The sequence below is a fragment of the Rutidosis leptorrhynchoides genome, chromosome 2 (assembly GCF_046630445.1).
Source record: "Rutidosis leptorrhynchoides isolate AG116_Rl617_1_P2 chromosome 2, CSIRO_AGI_Rlap_v1, whole genome shotgun sequence".
Taxonomy (NCBI): domain Eukaryota; kingdom Viridiplantae; phylum Streptophyta; class Magnoliopsida; order Asterales; family Asteraceae; genus Rutidosis; species Rutidosis leptorrhynchoides.
Genome location: NC_092334.1, coordinates 200,464,054 through 200,483,179, shown reverse-complemented (window position 1 = coordinate 200,483,179; position 19,126 = coordinate 200,464,054). Strand labels below are relative to the sequence as shown.

The 19,126-nt window shown below is 37.5% G+C and overlaps 2 protein-coding genes and 1 non-coding gene across 3 annotated transcripts; 2 read left to right on the top strand and 1 right to left on the bottom strand.

Moving 5' to 3' along the window:
- The first annotated feature begins 298 nt into the window (after nt 1-298).
- Nucleotides 299-6,289, top strand: LOC139891642 (serine/threonine-protein kinase BSK7-like). Its single transcript, XM_071874622.1, has 11 exons — nt 299-488; nt 1,203-1,499; nt 1,941-2,158; nt 2,242-2,377; nt 2,460-2,593; nt 3,049-3,154; nt 3,382-3,467; nt 3,592-3,780; nt 4,775-4,930; nt 5,053-5,166; nt 5,701-6,289. Exons 2-11 carry the CDS (start codon nt 1,421-1,423, stop codon nt 5,941-5,943), a joined length of 1,461 nt encoding a protein of 486 aa, XP_071730723.1. The 5' UTR covers nt 299-488; nt 1,203-1,420; the 3' UTR covers nt 5,944-6,289.
- Nucleotides 6,290-6,615: 326 nt separating this feature from the next.
- On the top strand, nt 6,616-9,255 carry LOC139888513 (anamorsin homolog). Its single transcript, XM_071871519.1, has 6 exons — nt 6,616-6,622; nt 7,093-7,151; nt 7,825-7,972; nt 8,097-8,254; nt 8,335-8,436; nt 8,833-9,255. The coding sequence occupies exons 1-6, from the start codon at nt 6,616-6,618 to the stop codon at nt 9,049-9,051; spliced, it is 693 nt and encodes a 230-aa protein (XP_071727620.1). The 3' UTR covers nt 9,052-9,255.
- Nucleotides 6,689-6,760, bottom strand: TRNAC-GCA (transfer RNA cysteine (anticodon GCA)). The gene has a single exon. It is a non-coding gene; the product is annotated as a tRNA-Cys (tRNA).
- Nucleotides 9,256-19,126: the final 9,871 nt, after the last annotated feature.

Genomic DNA, 19,126 nt, shown 5'->3' with positions numbered 1-19,126 from the left:
ACAAATATGATTATGAAAACAATAATAAATTAAAAACATTTACTGTCGGTGGAAAGTTTGAAATCCACGAGATTAATCTTGTGCACACTTGGAATTTCAAACGTATTTATTTTACTAATCTACTCCATTATATAAGTATTTATACATTTCATACATATATATATATACATACATACATACATAATCCTATCCTATTATATACAGTAATATAATACCATACCATACTACCATTACTAATAATAAGTTACTGTTATTTGATTTTTTTTATTGTTATATTATTATACGTATCAAACATCAAACAAACAATTATATTTCAAGATTTCCCATTTCATCCCAGTTTCTAATCTTGATCTCTGATTCATTCATTTCACTCAAGAAAGAGAAAGAAAGATATAATCTTGACGAAAGACCCTTTTACCCTTTTGAGTCTTTGACCCAACTGGGTCCATCCATGAATCAGCTGGTGTTCTTGTAACTTCAAGCTAAAGGTTTGAAATTTTTCTTCATGTTTGTGTTTTGATTTGATTTTTTTATGTTTTGAACTTGGGCTGTTTTAGTTTGAAGTTAAAATTTAGCTGATTTGGGTTTGAGAAATTGTTATTGTTAATTACTCTTATTTAAATGATTTAAATGATGGGGATATTGCATTTATTGCTTAATGATGAAATTTATTTATTGATCAATCAGTTGATGGGGGTATTGCATATATTTGAACAAAGCTTTCACCTTTTATATCTTCATGATCACTTAAATGTCTAATTAATAATTAGTATGTGCTGTTGAGGTATTTTGGAGTTTAGAAGCAATTAAGCACCAAAGTCTTGAAAATGTGAAACCCTAGTTAAATAGTACTAATATGTTACTGTAACTTGCTGATTTCTGCTAAGTTCAAAGTTTTTGTAAACAGCATGCTACATCTATCGAGATTATCGAAATCTGTAGATAGATGATTCGCTAAGTCGTAAATAGTGAATGCAAATTGGTGATGCTTTGGATGATTTAAGTAAGCAAAAGATTTAAATTTTTAGATTCTTGTTGCTTTTTTTGTGTCTATGAATTTTCTTCAAATTTGCAGAGTTTCAGAAAATGATCTTTTCAGCATTGTAACCCTTACTTAAATAAATCGACATTTTGAGATATTTGATACCTTATTAGTGTAACTTGTAGTGCGTACTTATTGATTAAATTTGGGAGCATTTCAGGAACTGCGGTTTCAAATAAATTGCAGTTGGGGCTGATTTGTAAGATGACGTAATTACTAGGTGCTTGATGTTTAATGGTGTCGAAACATGGAGTTTTCAGTACCTGAGAAGCTAAATTAATTACTTGTGAAGCTCTATCATATTATCATATTTATATAAATATCGAAAAATCCGAATATTTCAAGTAGAATTCGACAACAGAAAGCTATATTGAAACCATGGGCTGTGAGTTTTCTAGGCTGTGCTCGTGTTGCGATACTGAAGAAGATGGAGCGATAGCTCAAGCTGGTACTGTTGGTACGTTAAATTCCTCATTTATATCCAAAAATGGCTTATCTATTCTGGTTAGAAGCCGCCAAAATGGGCAGGTCAGGTGGGTTGGGTAACATGTTAATATGGGTCCGGGTCAAAACAGGCAGTTTTGGGTATGGACCACGTTGGGTTGACACAACTTTTTTAGTCTTTATTTTTAGACATGGTTTGTTATAAATCTGTGTGACAGCTATGATTACAAATATACTATTATATATCTAAATAATCTGGTGATCTGTTATCTGAATAAACATATATAAGGATGTACGCCTTTACGTTTTGAAACTTTTATCGACTTGGTTGACTCGTTTTCGTTTTAGCTAAATTTACTAATATATGACTTAGATTGACTCATTTATTACTATGGGTTGATTTTCACCTCTAAATGTGGTTTATTTTTTTATTATTTATTTTTGTTTTTTACAGATAATGAGCCGGGTGAGACAAGCGATTTGCCCGCGTTCCGTGAATTCTCCGTTGAACAACTCCGGAACGCTACATCCGGTTTTGCGGTTGAAAACATCGTCTCTGAACACGGTGAGAAAGCGCCTAATGTCGTGTACAAAGGGAAATTGGCTAATCAGAGACGAATTGCTGTAAAACGGTTTAATAGATCTGCCTGGCCTGATTCGAGGCAGTTTCTGGTAAATATAATAACATTGAATTAATTATATAATTGATTGATAACTGATTCTCGAGATTTAGAATAGTTTGTGTACGATGACAGGAAGAAGCAAGAGCGGTTGGTCAACTTCGAAACCCGAGATTAGCCAATCTGCTTGGTTGTTGTTGTGAAGGCGATGAAAGATTGCTTGTTGCCGAATTTATGCCACACGAGACGCTCGCTAAACACCTATTTCATTGTAAGTTAGTAATAAAATATTATTTTGACGAAGTTATGTATGACATTTCAAGAAACGTAATCATTTTTTCAATCTTGAACAGGGGAAACACAACCTATGCAATGGGCCATGCGGTTACGTGTGGCTTTATATCTTGCCGAAGCTTTAGAATATTGTACAAACAAAGGGCGAGCTCTTTATCATGACCTTAACGCCTATAGAATCGTCTTTGACGAAGTACGTTCCTACCCTTTCTTGTAGTTAGAGGTGGCAATTTCCACTATTATTGTCTATGAATGTATGCGTTTGAATCATATTTTATCTCTAATGTGTGCAAGGTTGTGAAATTCGTTACTCGGGAGTACTCGGTCAGGACATTTTAGGGAGTACTCGGATGTTGACCAAGTTTGACTTTGAATGAACTTGACCGAGTTTTGACCATATTTGACTGATTTTCCTAGTAATCCCAAGTTTTGACCCAGTTTGACCGAGTACCCATCGAGTTGCAAAAACCGAATACTCGCCGAGTAATTCCGAGTTCTGCAACATTAAATGGGTGGGTAAAGGTGCAGATAGGTCGAAAGATCAACCCAACTTGTCTTGCCTTGGTTGCCACCTGTACCTGTTAATTTTGATTAATTTTTCGTTACGAAATCATAATTAACATACATGCTTTTGGTTATACATTGTAGGATGCAAATCCGAGACTTTCTTGCTTTGGGTTGATGAAGAACAGTCGTGATGGAAAAAGTTACAGTACTAACTTGGCATTTACACCTCCTGAATATCTTAGGACTGGTATTATTATTATTATTATCTTTATTTTTTATTATATTTTTTTTTCCATCTTTTATGGCTATCTTCTTGACATTGTAATTTTACTAGGCAGGTATAATGAGTTATATTTAGCTTTGGAAATACGTAACACGTGCTTCTTTTTGGTTCCAAGTTCAAGTTGGATTGGATCATTTTTCTCGGGGCGTATTTTATTGATTTCTTTTAACCGTTTTCTCTTAATTATGTAGGGCGGGTTACGCCAGAAAGCGTGATGTACAGTTTTGGCACCCTTTTACTTGATCTGTTAAGTGGGAAGCATATTCCACCAAGCCATGTACGTGCCCTTACAACTTTGGATACATACATCCTACCAATATGGAAATATAATAATTTAATTTTTTATTTTTCATTAATATCAGTGAACTTTACTAAATTGAAATATTATCTGAATCTATCAGGCCCTTGATTTAATAAGAGACAGGAATCTTCAAATGCTGACCGATTCTTGTTTGGAAGGTCAATTTTCTAACGATGATGGAACTGAATTAGTACGATTAGCTTCGAGATGTTTGCAATATGAGCCTCGTGAACGACCAAACCCGAAGTCGTTGGTTTCTGCTTTGGTTCCTGTGCAAAAGCAAACCGAGGTAATTTATGTTATTTCATGATATGATTGCATAAACTTGTCACTTTACAATGTTTTGATGGGGTATGTTTGGTTTGCAACTTTTTGAAGCTTTTAGGAGCTTTTCTCTTCTAGCTTTTATGAAAAAGCTCATATTTGAAACAAAAAGTTTTGTTTGGTTAAAAGAGTTTAAAGCTTTTAGATGAATGGAAAAAACTAAAAGCTAATAGTACTGGCGTTTGAGAAAAGGCTCCTAGTTTTCTATTATTATACTCTTTATTTTAACAGTTTCAGAAACTATTCTGTCAAACACGAAAATACGTACTATAAAAATCTAACAGCTACTAGCTCTTCCTCCATCCCATCATAAAGGTCCACTATTGACTTTTAAGGACTTGTAAGGTCTTTCTTTTTTATCTTTGACTTTAAATATTTTTGTTTGTGTTATATTATACTTGATGAAATTTATACCCACGAAAACACATTTATAACCCAATTCGTTTATATAATTTTCATCAAAAATTATATAACACAAACAAAAATATTTAAACTCAAATTTGGAAAAATAAGACTTTCAAAAGTCAAAGTGGACAGAAAGTAATAAGTTGATTGGAGTTATAAGCACTGACCGATTTTAAAAAACTTTATGTAATATTATGAAAAATACTATCATATTATATAACTATGGCTAAGAGCCTAGTGGTTGTGGCCTTGAGATCCTTGTAACGGTCACAGATTAATCCGGTTAGGCCGCATACACTAGATAAAACATACTTGCCCTCCAGGGTAACCAAATCAAGGAAAACCTTATCACTTCTTACTATCTAATTTTAATCAAGATACGAATAATATCATTTTTATTTGTTTTACAAAATCATTTCAAAATGCTTATCCAAGCAACTCATAAAAAAAAAAATTCGTGAGCTTCGTTTCATGTAGGTCCTCCCATGTCTATAAATCTCATGTTAAACCCATGTTCATATATAGTACATTCTATATCTATATTCTATATGCAGGTGCCGTCTCATGTGTTAATGGGTATACCACAAGGTGGGTCCGCTGATATGCCGTTGACGCCACTAGGAGAAGCCTGCGTAAGAATGGATTTAACATTTATACATGGTGTCTTGGAGAAGTTAGGCTACAAGGACGATGAGGGTGCTGCAACTGAGGTTTGTTCATAATTTTGTTTATTTTAACTTTTTTTTAAAATACAAGGGTGTGTTTGACTTTGACTTACAAAGATGATGTGGATGCTGCAACTGACGTTGTTGATTGTTTTGATTACTATCAGCTTTCATTTGGTATGTGGACTAACCAGATACACGACACGTTAAACTCAAAGAAGAAAGGAGACTCTGCTTTTCGGCATAAAGAGTTCAAAGCTGCAATAGACTTTTATACACAGGTTTGGCGTCTTTTATAAAAGCTATGCTTTTCTTTAATCCGTATCTTTTTATATCCGTGATCTTCTTTTTCTCTTTTGTTAAAGAGAAAATTGGGTCAACGTTGCGCATGAACAAGATATTGAGAAATTGTTTATACGTAAATCATTATCATTATTATTGATACGGGCCTTTTTCACATTAAGGGGGAATCTTTTGCTACAATACTCGAGCTTATTTTAACCTGTCCCACAAAGTTGAGTATCGTGCTTATCTTGGTCACCCTTGATAATCACTAATATCATGAGTCAAAACCACTTGGGATATTATAGTTTGTTGACTCGGTTACATGCTATTTGGGCAAAAAGTCACTTGTAGTTTTAGACTCATATCACACACACGCTATATAATATGTAGACGCTTTTTTGTACGCTAAAACTCATAGAACCATGAAATAACCTACTCTATGTTAGCAAAAACCTCGTATTAATTTTTTTTTATTAAATTATAAGAAAACCTTGACTATTTTCCTTGTTTAATGTTCTCTTGGTGTGTAGTTCATTGAAGTCGGAACAATGGTATCGCCAACAGTCTTTGCACGTCGAAGTTTGTCACATCTAATGAGCGATCAGCCACAAGAAGCACTTAATGATGCCGTACAAGCACAAGTAATATCTCCTATTTGGCATATCGCATCCTATTTACAAGCTGCTGCTTTATTTGCATTGGGGAGGGAAAACGAGGCGCAAATTGCACTCAGAGAAGGCTCGGTTCTTGAAGAAAAATATAACGCTGCTTGATTGTATTTTATACTCGTGTATTCGCGATTTCGATCTTGATGGCATACAGAAAAAACGCCAGATGTTGGGTTTGGTATCATGGCCGAAACCTGATCATTTGCAAGCAGAAAATTACAGTTTAATGGGCAGAAAATGGTTTGATTTGTTTGATTTATGATAAAGCATTTCTTGCAATACTTTTTGGTAATATTGGTGGGTTTATTTGTCTTGAGTTTTACTTAGGGAGTTAGGGGTGGTGTAATGGTATGTTTCCCCTTGTAGTGCCCTTTTTGTTGTTGTTGTTCATGTTAATACAAAATCTTTGGTGAATGGAAATGGATTATTTATTTGAGTTTAGTTAACTTCATTATGTTTGTAATTTTATGCTTTTTAATTTTTGAAGTATAGATATATTTAGCTCAAAGTTAGAATAATATTAAGCTGATTTGGTTTGTTTTTGTAGTTTCCTGTTGTACATTTTTGTTACATATTTTTTAAAAGTGTGATTTGATTTTGATATTTTTTAAAAGTGTGATTTGATTTTGATTAGCAGCCATTTAGTGTGTGGCAGATATAACAAATTGTAATCTACAAAATTGTCATTTTAGATTGATATGATCATATCAACTAACAGAAGATTCAATAAGTTGCAGTTGATATGATCCTGTAATGTACCAAATATTTGAGATAGAAATGACAGGCAAGTTAAGTAACCTTAACCAGAAAAAAATAAACGGCCCAAAAAAATCTAAGAGTACAAAAAGTGAGGGCCCAACCGGGTTCGAACCGGTGACCTCTTGATCTGCAGTCAAATGCTCTACCACTGAGCTATGGACCCTTGCTTGTCGTTTTCATATTCTTAATTGTTATGTCTTATTACGAATATTAGTCTATTGATCAGTCTAATATGTGCATTATTCTATTTATTATTCTATTATATTATTTATAAATTAAGAAGAAAAAAAATATATTAGTACTTCCATAATTCATGCCTCGGTAGCGTACAAATTCCAAAGCGGTTATCTCCCAAATTTTCCGATCTCCGACCTTCACCGCCGCCGTCAAATATATATATATATATATATATATTTTCCGATAATGATATACTCAGCTATATTTTGTTTTAAACGTAAAACGTATGTACATATATCTGTATCTATAATCTTACAGATCAATTCTTCTCTATCTCTGTATTGCTCAGCTTAACAGAAGCCATTTCAATTTCAATTGTAAGTAAATGGTGAGTTCCGGCATCAGTTCGTATTTTCGTTTGAATCCTATGCTTTTAACAGAAAATCAATATTATATCTAATCCGTTTTCGCTTTTAATTTTACTCTACTGTGTGTCTTCATACAACGTGTTTGCGTCTCGGTTAGGATTTAGAAGTATTAAATCGAGTCCTAATGACTTATAAGAAGAGATAAATCACTTTTTCATAGCATTCTTTATGATTATGAGTTTTGACTTGTGAGCATTGTTCAAATAATATGTTTCAGACTACTTTTCATTTGTGGTGAATAAATAATGCTAATACTATTTTAGTTAGGTTTGAGGATATTTTAAAATCAAAAGAATACCTAAAGTAGGAAAATTTCAACCTAAGATAGCTCATTACTGATATAATAAACATTTGATATCAAAAGATTCGCACTAAAGACAAAATGAAAGAGAAAGTATAAAGCTCAACAACCGCAAGAAAATTGAATTCGGAATGGGTTTAACTGTGGGAAAAATTGAAATCGGAATTGGTTTACTGTGATTTAACTTCTAAGAGTGAATTCAACATACATACATACATACATACATACATACATACATACATACATACATACATACATACATACATACATACATACTACATAAAGACGACTCAATATTTTGACTTCACTTGAAATATGTAGGGGACACAAGGGTTGGAAGATATCATATTAGCACTCATAGAGAATGTAGTGATACCACTTCATGAAGTACTAAAAACTGTAAGATTGGTCAAGAAGGATGCAGTTGAAAAGATTAATCCTCTAATCATCACTCAAGCTTCATCATTAAGTACCTTTCTCTCCTCACCTTTCATTGGACTTTAACTTCATAATTGAAACAAATCTTATTCTTATGTAACTTATATTCAAGTACCTCTATAAATTGTCTCATAGTTAATGTTAATTTGTAATAGGTTCTTTGCCAATGGACCCATCGCAAGTGGATTTTATTATAACCATGGGTAAATCAGAAGGTTTTCCTAGTGACAAGTTGTTTCTGGAAATTTTACGGGTGTTGAAGCCCGGCGGAGAAATATTTGTTCACCAAACTTTAGATTCATCCAAAGAAAATGTAAATGTTTGTCTTCTCATATTGATAGTACACTTAGTCACTTAGGGTTTCTGTATTGATCCTTTGTAAGTATTTTGCAGACAACGTCCTCTCTTGAGCGCAAGTTATTGGTTGCAGGTTTTTCAGATATTGAGGTTGTTCGGATGGCAGAGGTGTTGTCAGAAGGTGTACAGTCCTTTGGGGTAAGCAAAACTTAAATGAAATCCATATTAAGTAGGCGTGGTAATTTTGACCCATTTATATGTAACAGCTCCAACAGATATTTCAACATAAACCAACCTGACCCATACCAAAAAGTACTTGTTGGACCCATTAGTCCATTAACCAACGCGATCGACAGACCCACCCACCCAAATTTACCTTTTCTTACAGAAATAATTCGTGGCAACTAGCAACATCATTGTTATAACCCTTAAATACATGTTCTTAGATCTTTGCACCACTTTCCTTCGTTCCCTAATCTGTGTGTGTTATCTTAGTTATGTAAACTCCAAACAAATGGGACCCAGACGATGAAATTATGAAACAAACGCTCAGAAATAGCTTTTCTTATTGAGTTTTGTTCATCTTATTTACAGGTCAAGGGAAAGAAGCCTTCCTGGAAGATAGACCTCCCACCCGAGTACAACGAGTTGTTTAGAGCCGACTCGTTTGAGAGACCACTTGGACAAGACCAAGCAAAGAAAGTGGCCCGGACGTCACAGTATTTTGACGCAGCGACTTCGTCTCGTGGTACTAGCTCATCGAAAGTGGATGAGTTAATGGATGATATGATAGAGAGTATATGGCGGATATGAGAAGGGCTAGAAAGAAAGCGCTTGAGAATTTGAATGAACATCAAAAGATGTTGACCGCTTCGGCAGGTGTTAGTGTCCTAACCTTGGATACATCTACCATTGAGAACAGGAAACACGCAAAATTCGTTGAGAAGTTGAAATTGTTGTATCTTCGTATGTTTAAAAATTACTTCCAACTATCCGATGACGACGATGAGTAGTTTATAGGAGTATGTATATAAATTACCGTATTTTAAATTTTTAGATTAATGTAATGTTTAATTTCTAAGATTCAGAAAATATTGTATTTTTTTTTTGTTTTTTGAGTATTTTAACTAATTATTGTGTTTATTTATTTATTTTTTGTGTATTATATGTATATGTGTTTATTTATTTGATAAATTATACATATAACAATTAAGTTGGTAACCTGATGGAGGACTAACATCAGTGTCGTCACAAGTCAATTATCAATAATAAGTGGAAAGAAAATTAGTGCCAGTCATAGAGGAAAATGTTGCATTGTTCTACGATGGAGGGGTAATGATTTGATATATATATAAAAGTAAGGCATTTACAATGTATTCGAATTGTTTATTGCACAATTATACGATACGGAGAACTTAACAAACAATTCTTACGGTTCTACAAGCTATGCAAAAACGTTGCTTTGATTTTCTTCTGTGTCATGAATTTAGACCAAAGATTAAAAGGATATGGTGAGGAAAACCCTGCTAACAGTTTTTAAATGGTCGGAACCTCAAAGAGACCAATTTACAGTTCAAATCAAACTCGATTTCTAACACAACTTATTGTTCGAATGACATGGACCAATTAAAAGATGTACTATGACGCTCCACTAGTTTGATGAGGATAGTCGCTTATCAACGTAGCGTTTTTCTTTTGTGCATTCGTTTTTATTTAACTTATTAAAATTACTTAGAGCAGTTACGGGTTCTTCTGTATTTGATAACAATTTTACCTTTGAAATGCAGTGTGGTTTAGGTGATGCATTTCGGTGCAATACTTGCCCTTACAAGGGTCTTCCTCCTTTCAAATTGGGCCAGAAGGTAAGTGTTTCGTTTCAACGTTCTAATCAACTTTTGAATGCTAAAAGGAAATAATCTGGGAGTCGTAAGAGTGGCGATTCCAGGATGCAAACTTAATGGGATCCTAAAAAAATTCCAATACTAATTATATTTGAATGCTATTTTAGTGGTTGTTTACTTTCAAATAATCACAAGTTCGGAAAGTATATTGGGTCCGAGTAGTTAAATACATTTTAAAGAAAAAACTATAAATTCGAAAAAGATATGGGGTCCTCCAGTTAAATTTAATGGTGTCCTATACAAATTTACAATGTATTTTCTACTAATATTTTCAAACTAGCGGTGTCCCGTGACCCCACGGGTCACTACTTAAACTCGCCATTGAGTCGTAACTTTTAATTTTCTTTGTTTTCAATATCATGCACTGTGATAAAACAATGAGAAAATTGCGCGGATAGCCCCTGTGGTTTGTACCACCCAGCTTGGATAGACGTAGTTGTGGATTTGAGGGTGTATAGTCATTATGTTTGAATTCTTGTGCAAGGATAGCCTATGTGATGCCCCGTACAAAACCATCATGTACGAATCATCAACAACAGGATCATTACAAGGTTAAGTACTATATGCTGTAATTAAAGAAGTTGCATTCACGATAAAAAGGTGATGTCATAACCGACATCAAATGTTTTACATTTCAAAAGCATGCTTCACTAAGAAGAAGCAAATAATAAGTGTATGTGACCACAATGGTCGTTACAAGTCATAGTTCAAAAGTACGAATGTTTGAATGCAAAGTAAAGTAGTTCATGCGTGGACAACTCTAAGCAGCGGGTGTCTACAGCACAACAAGTAAGACAGCGGAAGCAACCTCAAGCACCTGAGAAATACATGCTTAAAAACGTCAACACAAAGGTTGGTGAGCTATAGTTTAAGTATAACAGTAAGTAAGGTAGGCCATGAGATTTCAGTGCTACAAAGAGCGTTTCAAAACAGTATGATAAAGTATATGTTAACCGTGGGCACTTGGTAACTAACTTAACGTTTATACCCCCTGAAAGTACACTTGGCAAGTGCGTATGTTTACGAACTCGTTAAATGCTAGCGCTACTAGCCCGAGTGGGGATGTCAAACCCTATGGATCCATATCTAAGATTCGCGTTCACGGTTCAAAAACCAATGATTAAACGTTACCGAGCTAAAGGGAATGTTTATGCCGTTGTATAACCCACACATATATAAGTTTAAGTACTCGTGCCTAGTATGTAAAACATAAAATTCGCATGTATTCTCAGTTCCCAAAATAAGTTAAAGTAAAAAGGGAATGCTATAACTCACAATGATAATGTAGTCGTAAAGTCGGTCCGGTAAAGGTGTGCAAGTAAACGGTCCGAAGGTCCTCAACCTAAGGCAAATAGTACTAAGTCAGTAATTCGTCTTAATAGGTTTAAAAGTATGTATTTAAGGTCTTAAGGGTCATCATCATTCATCATTAAACAAAAGGCGTAAGGTAGGTTTCGTTTATGAAAGTAGTTTAAAACAAAGTCTGACTTCAGTCAGTCACCACGGCCTCTACCCTTACTGAATTAAGGTGAGACCAGTGGCCATGGCTCCGTCTATGAGTCCCTTAAGTGTGGTAAAATTTACAGAAGCAAACTCGTCTTGGTTTGACCGTGGCGACGGTCTAAGTGCGAGTAGGTCAGAAATTTCTGCACAACATTAAAGGACATAGTAACGATCGGAGGGCCATAAATCCTAAACCGTAACTCGGATTAAGACGAGTCCTATATGAAAAGTTATCTACTCGAAAAGATCTATCTAAAAATCAAGGTTAGAACGGCCCAGGTCTACTGGTCTGTTACAGAATCACCAGACCAGTAGCTTTTGGACAGAACAGTGAGTTTAAAAGGGTTCCGGTGGTCTTGGTGCTTGATGTTCATCATGGTTCTCATCCTTGATGCATATAGCTTTAAGTGTACAACTCATTGATATATCTACATCATCTTAACCAAGTCTTGACCATCATAACCCATGTGCAAGTCTAAGACTTGAAGCACAACTCACTTAAGAGTTGTATGAAGTTTGATGAACCAAAGTTGCATCAAGGTCTTAGATCTAATACATACATGGACTTTAAAGCTAATAACAAGTTACAAACTTGAAAGTAAACTAACTAATAAAGATCATAAGTAGTAGAACATAGTTCTTAGTTTGATCTTGAAGATCCAAGACTCAAAAGATCCAAAGTTATATTTAAAGAAAACTTATTTGTGTGTTCTTGAACTTTCAAAGTTAACTTAATTTGTTCAAGAGATATGAGATCAAGACTAACTTGTAGTACTTGACCATATAAACTAACTACATGAAATTAAAGTGTATAAATTGAAGAAGTAAACTTAAATAAACAAGAAAAGGTTCATGGTTGTTCATACTTTAAAGATTCAAACCAAGGTTTGATCTTTAAGAAAGTAAACTTTTAAGTTTACTTCATGAATCACAAGTATGGTTTGCAACACATGAACTCTAAATCTTTTGAAACAATAAATGTAGAATCATAAACTAGTAAGTTTATGTTCTTGTGTTCTTGATAAATACAAGATATTATGGAGAATCAAACTAAAGAGTTTGATTCTTAAACATGTAAATAAGTAATAACAATAACAAGTAACAAAGTAACAACAACTAGTAAGTCTTAAACAACAAACAAAGAACAAAAGATGATGATGATATGCATGTAAGTAATTTGGTTTTAAGACAAAAGAAAGAAGAAGAAAAACTTGAACAAGCTACTTACAAGTTGAGAGAAAAAGAGAGAAAACTTGGAAGTATTTTTGTGTGTGTGTTTGAAGGAGAGAATGCAAGTGAAGAGGTGATACAAAAATGAATCAAACACTCCCACCATGGCCTTCTAGGCCACGGTTCTGCAGCAAAAAAGGGAGGGGGGAGTAGTTCTTTGGTTACTAGCTTGTAAAGTTCATTAAATTTGGATATTAAGGTGTTAGTTCATGGGGAAGATGTATAACTAGATTCCATGCAAGTTAACCAACTAGTTTCCATTTAACTTGATACTTACAAGTTCTTGGTGGGCTAACTAAGTCCATTAAGAAGTAGGGTGGGCTTACATAAGTCCATTAACACTAACAAGGCCCAAGTTCAAGTATTTACCAAGTTAAACCAATTAAAGCCCAAGTAACTAACAAGTAACCTTTGTTAATTAAAATGATTAATAAAACTAATCATGAATGCAAATAATATCTTGAAATATTATTCGTGCAAGTTTCGGGTGTCACAAAGACGTTTCGGGCAATTAAAAGTCAAGTACGGGCAATCAAGGCAACATGTAAATGTAATAACGTACATTCGTTTAAACACGCGTATTAATAATAATAATTATTAATAAAATAAACGTTGGAAATTCCAGGGTTGTTACATTACCCACCTGTTAAAGAAACATTCGTCCCGAAATTTTAAGCTGAGGTAGATGGAGGAGTCGGGAAAAGGTGAGGATACTTCCGCATCATTTGATCCTCTCGTTCCCAAGTAAACTCAGGTCCTCGTTTGGCATTCCATCGTACTCGGACGATTGGAATCTTATTGCGTTTCAAAGTTTTGATCTCACGATCCATAATTTCAACAGGTTCCTCCACAAAGTGGAGTTTGTCATCAATTGTAAGTTCTTCCAGTGGTATGATAAGTTCTGGTGCAGCAAGACATTTCTTCAAGTTTGACACGTGGAAGGTAGGATGAACTGAGCTCAATTGTGCTGGTAGATCCAAACGGTATGCAACGGGTCCAACACGTTCCAAGATTTCGAAAGGACCAATGTATCATGGGTTCAACTTTCCACGTTTTCCAAAACGGATCACACCTTTCCAAGGTGCAACCTTCAACATTACACGATCACCAACGTTGAATTCAAAGTCTTTACGCTTAAGATCAGCATAACTCTTTTGGAAATCACGGGCAGTCTTAAGTCTCGCTTGAATCTGAGCAATCTTCTCCGTTGTTTCGTGGACTACCTCGGGTCCGATGATTTGCTTTTCGCCTACTTCGGCCCAACAAATAGGAGATCGGCACTTACGGCCATACAATGCTTCAAAAGGTGTAGCATTAATACTAGAGTGATAACTGTTGTTGTACGAGAATTCGGCGAGTGGCAAATGCCTTTCCCAGGCCTTTCCAAAATCAATGACACATGCACGCAGCATGTCCTCCAAGGTCTGAATCGTGCGTTCACTTTGCCCGTCAGTCTGAGGGTGATAAGCAGTACTCATGTCGAGACGAGTTCCCATGGCTTCTTGCAAAGAACGCCAAAATCTAGAAGCAAAACGGGGATCGCGATCTGAGATGATCGATAAAGGTACACCATGACGAGATACAACCTCTTTGATGTATAACTGAGCAAGTCTCTCCATTGTATCAGTTTCCTTCATCGCTAGAAAGTGTGCAGATTTGGTAAGGCGGTCAACAATAACCCAAATAGTATCGTATCCGCCCACCGTCTTTGGCAGCTTCGTAATGAAATCCATTGTGATCCTTTCCCACTTCCATCGTGGGATTTCCGGCTGTTGAAGTAACCCAGAAGGTCTCTGATGTTCGGCCTTAACTTTCGAACAAGTCAAACACTTCCCAACATAAGTTGAAACGTCCTTCTTAAGATTCGGCCACCAATACTGTTCTTTAAGATCGTGGTACATTTTGCCAGCTCCAGGATGAATCGAATATCTCGATTTGTGTGCTTCATCAAGTATCAAGTTTCGTAGATCTCCATAATAAGGTACCCAAATTCTTCTGGCATAACATCGGAGTCCAGAATCCCTAACCTCGAATCGAGAGACAAGTATGTTCAAATGTTCATGGGATATATTCTCCTCCTTGAGAGCCTCAACTTGGGCTACTCTGATCTGGCTGTTGAGGTTCGAATGGATGGTGATGTTCAGAGCCCTAACACGAAGAGGTGCCGTCCTCTCCTTTCGGCTTAAAGCGTCAGCTACAACATTGGCCTTGCCAGGGTGATAACGGAGTTCACAATCGTAGTTGTTGAGCGTCTCGATCCATCGACGCTGTTCAGTTGCTTCTGATCAAAGATGTGCTGGAGACTCTTGTGATCGGTGAAGATAGTGCTCTTAGTTCCATACAAATAGTGTCTCCACAATTTAAGCGCAAAGACAACGGCTCCAAGTTCAAGATCATGTGTAGTGTAGTTCCGCTCGTGAATCTTCAATTGGCGGGAGGCATAGGCAATAACCTTTGATCGTTGCATCAGTACACAACCAAAACCACTCTTCTATGCATCACAATAAACAACAAAGTCGTCACTGCCTTCAGGAAGTGATAGGATAGGTGCGGTGGTTAACTTCTTCTTCAAAGTTTGAAATGCTGATTTGTGTGCGGGTTCCAAATGAACTTCTTGCCCTTGTGAGTCAGTGTGGTCAAAGGACGCGCAATCAGAGAAAATCCTTCGATGAATCTTCGGTAATAACCGGCGAGGCCTAGGAATTGGCGAATATAAGTAGGAGTAGTGGGGGTCTCCCACTTGCTGATGGCTTCAATCTTGGCGGGATCAACTTTGATACCCTGGTCGCTTACAACATGACCCAAAAATTGTACTTCCTTCAACCAAAATTCACACTTGAAGAATTTGGCGTAAAGTTGCTCTTGTCTTAAGAGTTCAAACACTAATCGGAGGTGTTGCTCATGTTCTTCTTCTCTCTTAGAGTAGATGAGGATATCATCTATGAAGACGATAACATACTTGTCCAAGTAAGGCTTGCAGACATGATTCATGAGGTCCATGAACACGGCAGGTGCATTTGTCAAACCGAATGGCATCACGAGAAACTCATAATGACCATAACGGGTCCTGAATGCAGTTTTCATCACGTCACTTTCCTTCACCCTCAGCTGGTGATATCCGGATCACAAATCGATCTTTGAATAAACGCTCGATCCTTGTAGTTGATCAAAAAGATCGTCAATTCGCGGAAGAGGATACCGATTCTTGATAGTCAATTTGTTGAGTTCACGGTAGTCGATACACATACAGAAGGATCCATCCTTCTTCTTCACAAACAACACAGGTGAGCCCCAAGGCGAGAAACTTGGTTGAATAAATCCTCGGTCAAGTAGTTCTTGTAGTTGACTCTGTAATTCTTGCATCTCGAAAGGTGCGAGTCTATAAGGTGCGCGAGCTACAGGTGCAGCTCCTGGCACTAAGTCAATCTGAAACTCTACTGCTCTCTGCGGTGGCAATCCAGGCAATTCCTATGGGAAGACATCGGAAAATTCGTTCACAATTCGAACGTCGTTCACGCTCTTCACCTCAGTTTCTACCGCTTTCACATGTGCTAGGACAGCAAAACGTCCCTTCTTCATAATCTTTTGCGCTTTCATGCAACTAATGAGGTTCAACTTCGAGGTACATCTCTCTCCATAGATAACCAGTGGTTCGCCATCTCCTTGTGGTATGCGAAGTGCTTTATCTCCACAGATAATATCGGCCTTTATCTTGCTCAACCAATCCATACCAACGATCACGTCAAAGCTTCTCAGTTTGATAGGTATCAAATCAATTTCGAAATCTGCACCAGCTATGTTGATAATAGCTCCACGACTAATATGGTCAACCTTTTCAAGTTTTCCATTGGCGACCTCGACAAGCATACTTTCTTTTAACGGGATTAATGACCAATTAATCTTATCACAAAAATGTCTACATACATAACTTCTATCCGCACCAGTATCAAACAAGACAGAAGCTAAAAGATTGTTGATTTTGAATATACCTGTCACCAAGTCGGGGTTATCGCGTGCATCCCGTGCATTAACATTAAAAGCTCTACCACGGGGTGGTCCTCCGTCTTTTCGCTTGTTTGGGCACGCATTTCTGAAATGGCCCGTCTACCCGCATTCGTAGCACTTCTTCGGACCATTGGTGTTTGGCTTCCCATTCAAAGTAGTGACCTTGCAGTCCTTTCCGATATGCCCAGCCCGTTGGCACTTCTCACAGACAACATTGCAATACCCAGTGTGGTGTTTGTAACACCTCTTGCATTGAGGTAGGGTTCCCTTGTAGTTCGGGTTGGAGTTGGTGTTGTTGTTGGGATTAGGGTTTCCACCATTGTTGTGCCTCTTGGCGGGGGTTTGATCGTAGTTTCTCCCCCTGTTGTTGTTGTTGTTGTTGTTGTTGTGGTTGTTGTCCCATTTCCTCTTTTCACTACTACCGGCTTCAAACTTAGCCTTCTTCGGCTCGTCAAGGATGATTTGATTCAGGAGAGTATGCACCATGCGCATTGCTTCGGGGACATTCGGTGGCTTGGATGAGGTAACATTACCCTTGATGGACTTAGGAAGTCCCGAGAAGTATTTCTCCAAGCGCTTAAATTCGGGGGTGACCATGGTCGGACACATCAGTGCTAACTCCAAAAACCTACGATTGTAACTGTTAAGATCGTTTCCCACGGCTTTCAACTACATAAATTCGATCTCCATCTTTTGTATTTTGGTCCTTGGACAGTATTCCTCAATCATAGCACACTTAAACTCTTCCCAAGGCGTAGCATACGCCTCATCAATCCCTTTTGCTTGAGCTAACGTGTTCCACCACGTTAGCGTGCCGTCAGATAGCGTGCAAGATGCAAACTTGGTTTTATTATCCTCCGAACAGTTGCTAACTCGAAATACTGATTCAAGTTTCTCGAACCATCTGGTGAGACCAACTGGTCCCTCGGTGCCGCTGAAGTTATGCGGTTTGCAGCTCTAAAATTCCTTGTATGTACACCCATTTCGAACGGGTGGAATAACCGGTGGTGGTGGCGGTGGAGCTTCGAGATTTCTTTCTGCTAGGGCTGCAGCGACCCGTTCGTTGATCATGTCCTCAATCTGGGCGGCGGTAGGTGTGGATCTTCCGTTAGCCATGGTGTTCTATACAAAAATTTTGACTCAAGTCAAAATCCAGTATGCAAGTAGTAATAATACAGCATATAGTGACCAACATGGAATCAAAACATCACATGTTATTAAATAATGCATCTAGGTACAAATACCACAGAATCATCGTAAATCAATGTAAATAGAATATCGTGCAAGAATTAAATAACGCAAAGTTCCATTCATTAATAATAATAAGTTTCATACATCTGAATAAGTTCGTACAATACATATGAAATACATGAAACTATATCTAGATTACATCATGAAATCTAAATACAAGGTCCTACGGTGAAGGCGGGTGAACTGCTCCTCGAGCCAACTGCTCCTCGAGCTCAGTGACTCGAGCTCGGAGAGTCTCAATCTCCCTCATCAGTTCCTCGTTAGAGGGAGCTGGTGGGGCAGGCGGTGCAGGTGGGGCGGGTGGTGCGGGTGGAGCCGATGGTGCTGATGTAGATGGTCCGGCTCCGGATGTAGACGGTACGTCCCTAGATGTAAGTGGTCCGTATCTAAATCTAGGTGGTACGGTTCCAGGAATAGTCAATACGTAATGGGGAACCTTACGTATCTGTGGGTCGGCAGGGTATGGCACAACTCGTTTACGAGCAGTAACCCTACGACGATGGCCAAATGTGTCAGTAAAAGCACGACCTCCATTCACCCCTGGAATGACGGTGCCGTCAAAATGGTACCGCTTCTTCGGCTGGTGGAGGGTGCCTGAATAGGTCTATCAGCAGGATCCTCATCATCGCTGGAGTCGTCTGATGATGAAGAATCGGCGGATGATGAATCATCCGAATCGTGTGGTGGTGACACTGGTGGCTGAGCTGGTAATCCGAAGCGTCCGAAGGCAGCCAACATCTGTCTGTGTCTGCCTGGCGGAATCACGACTAAACGTCCGTCGGGAGTGTGTCGACAAGGCGTGCGCATGTGGTTACGAAACGGCCCTTCCCCGAACTCCGCGGGGATCTCAATACCACCAATGCGGGGCTGTGACCTCGAGGGTCCGGGAGCAGACACTAGGGCAGGTGCACTAGTACCAGCTCTAGAAGTAGAAGCACCGGGATCACTAGTGGGTGTCGGGGCCGGTGTATCGGCAGTAGCAGCAGCAGGTGTAGCAG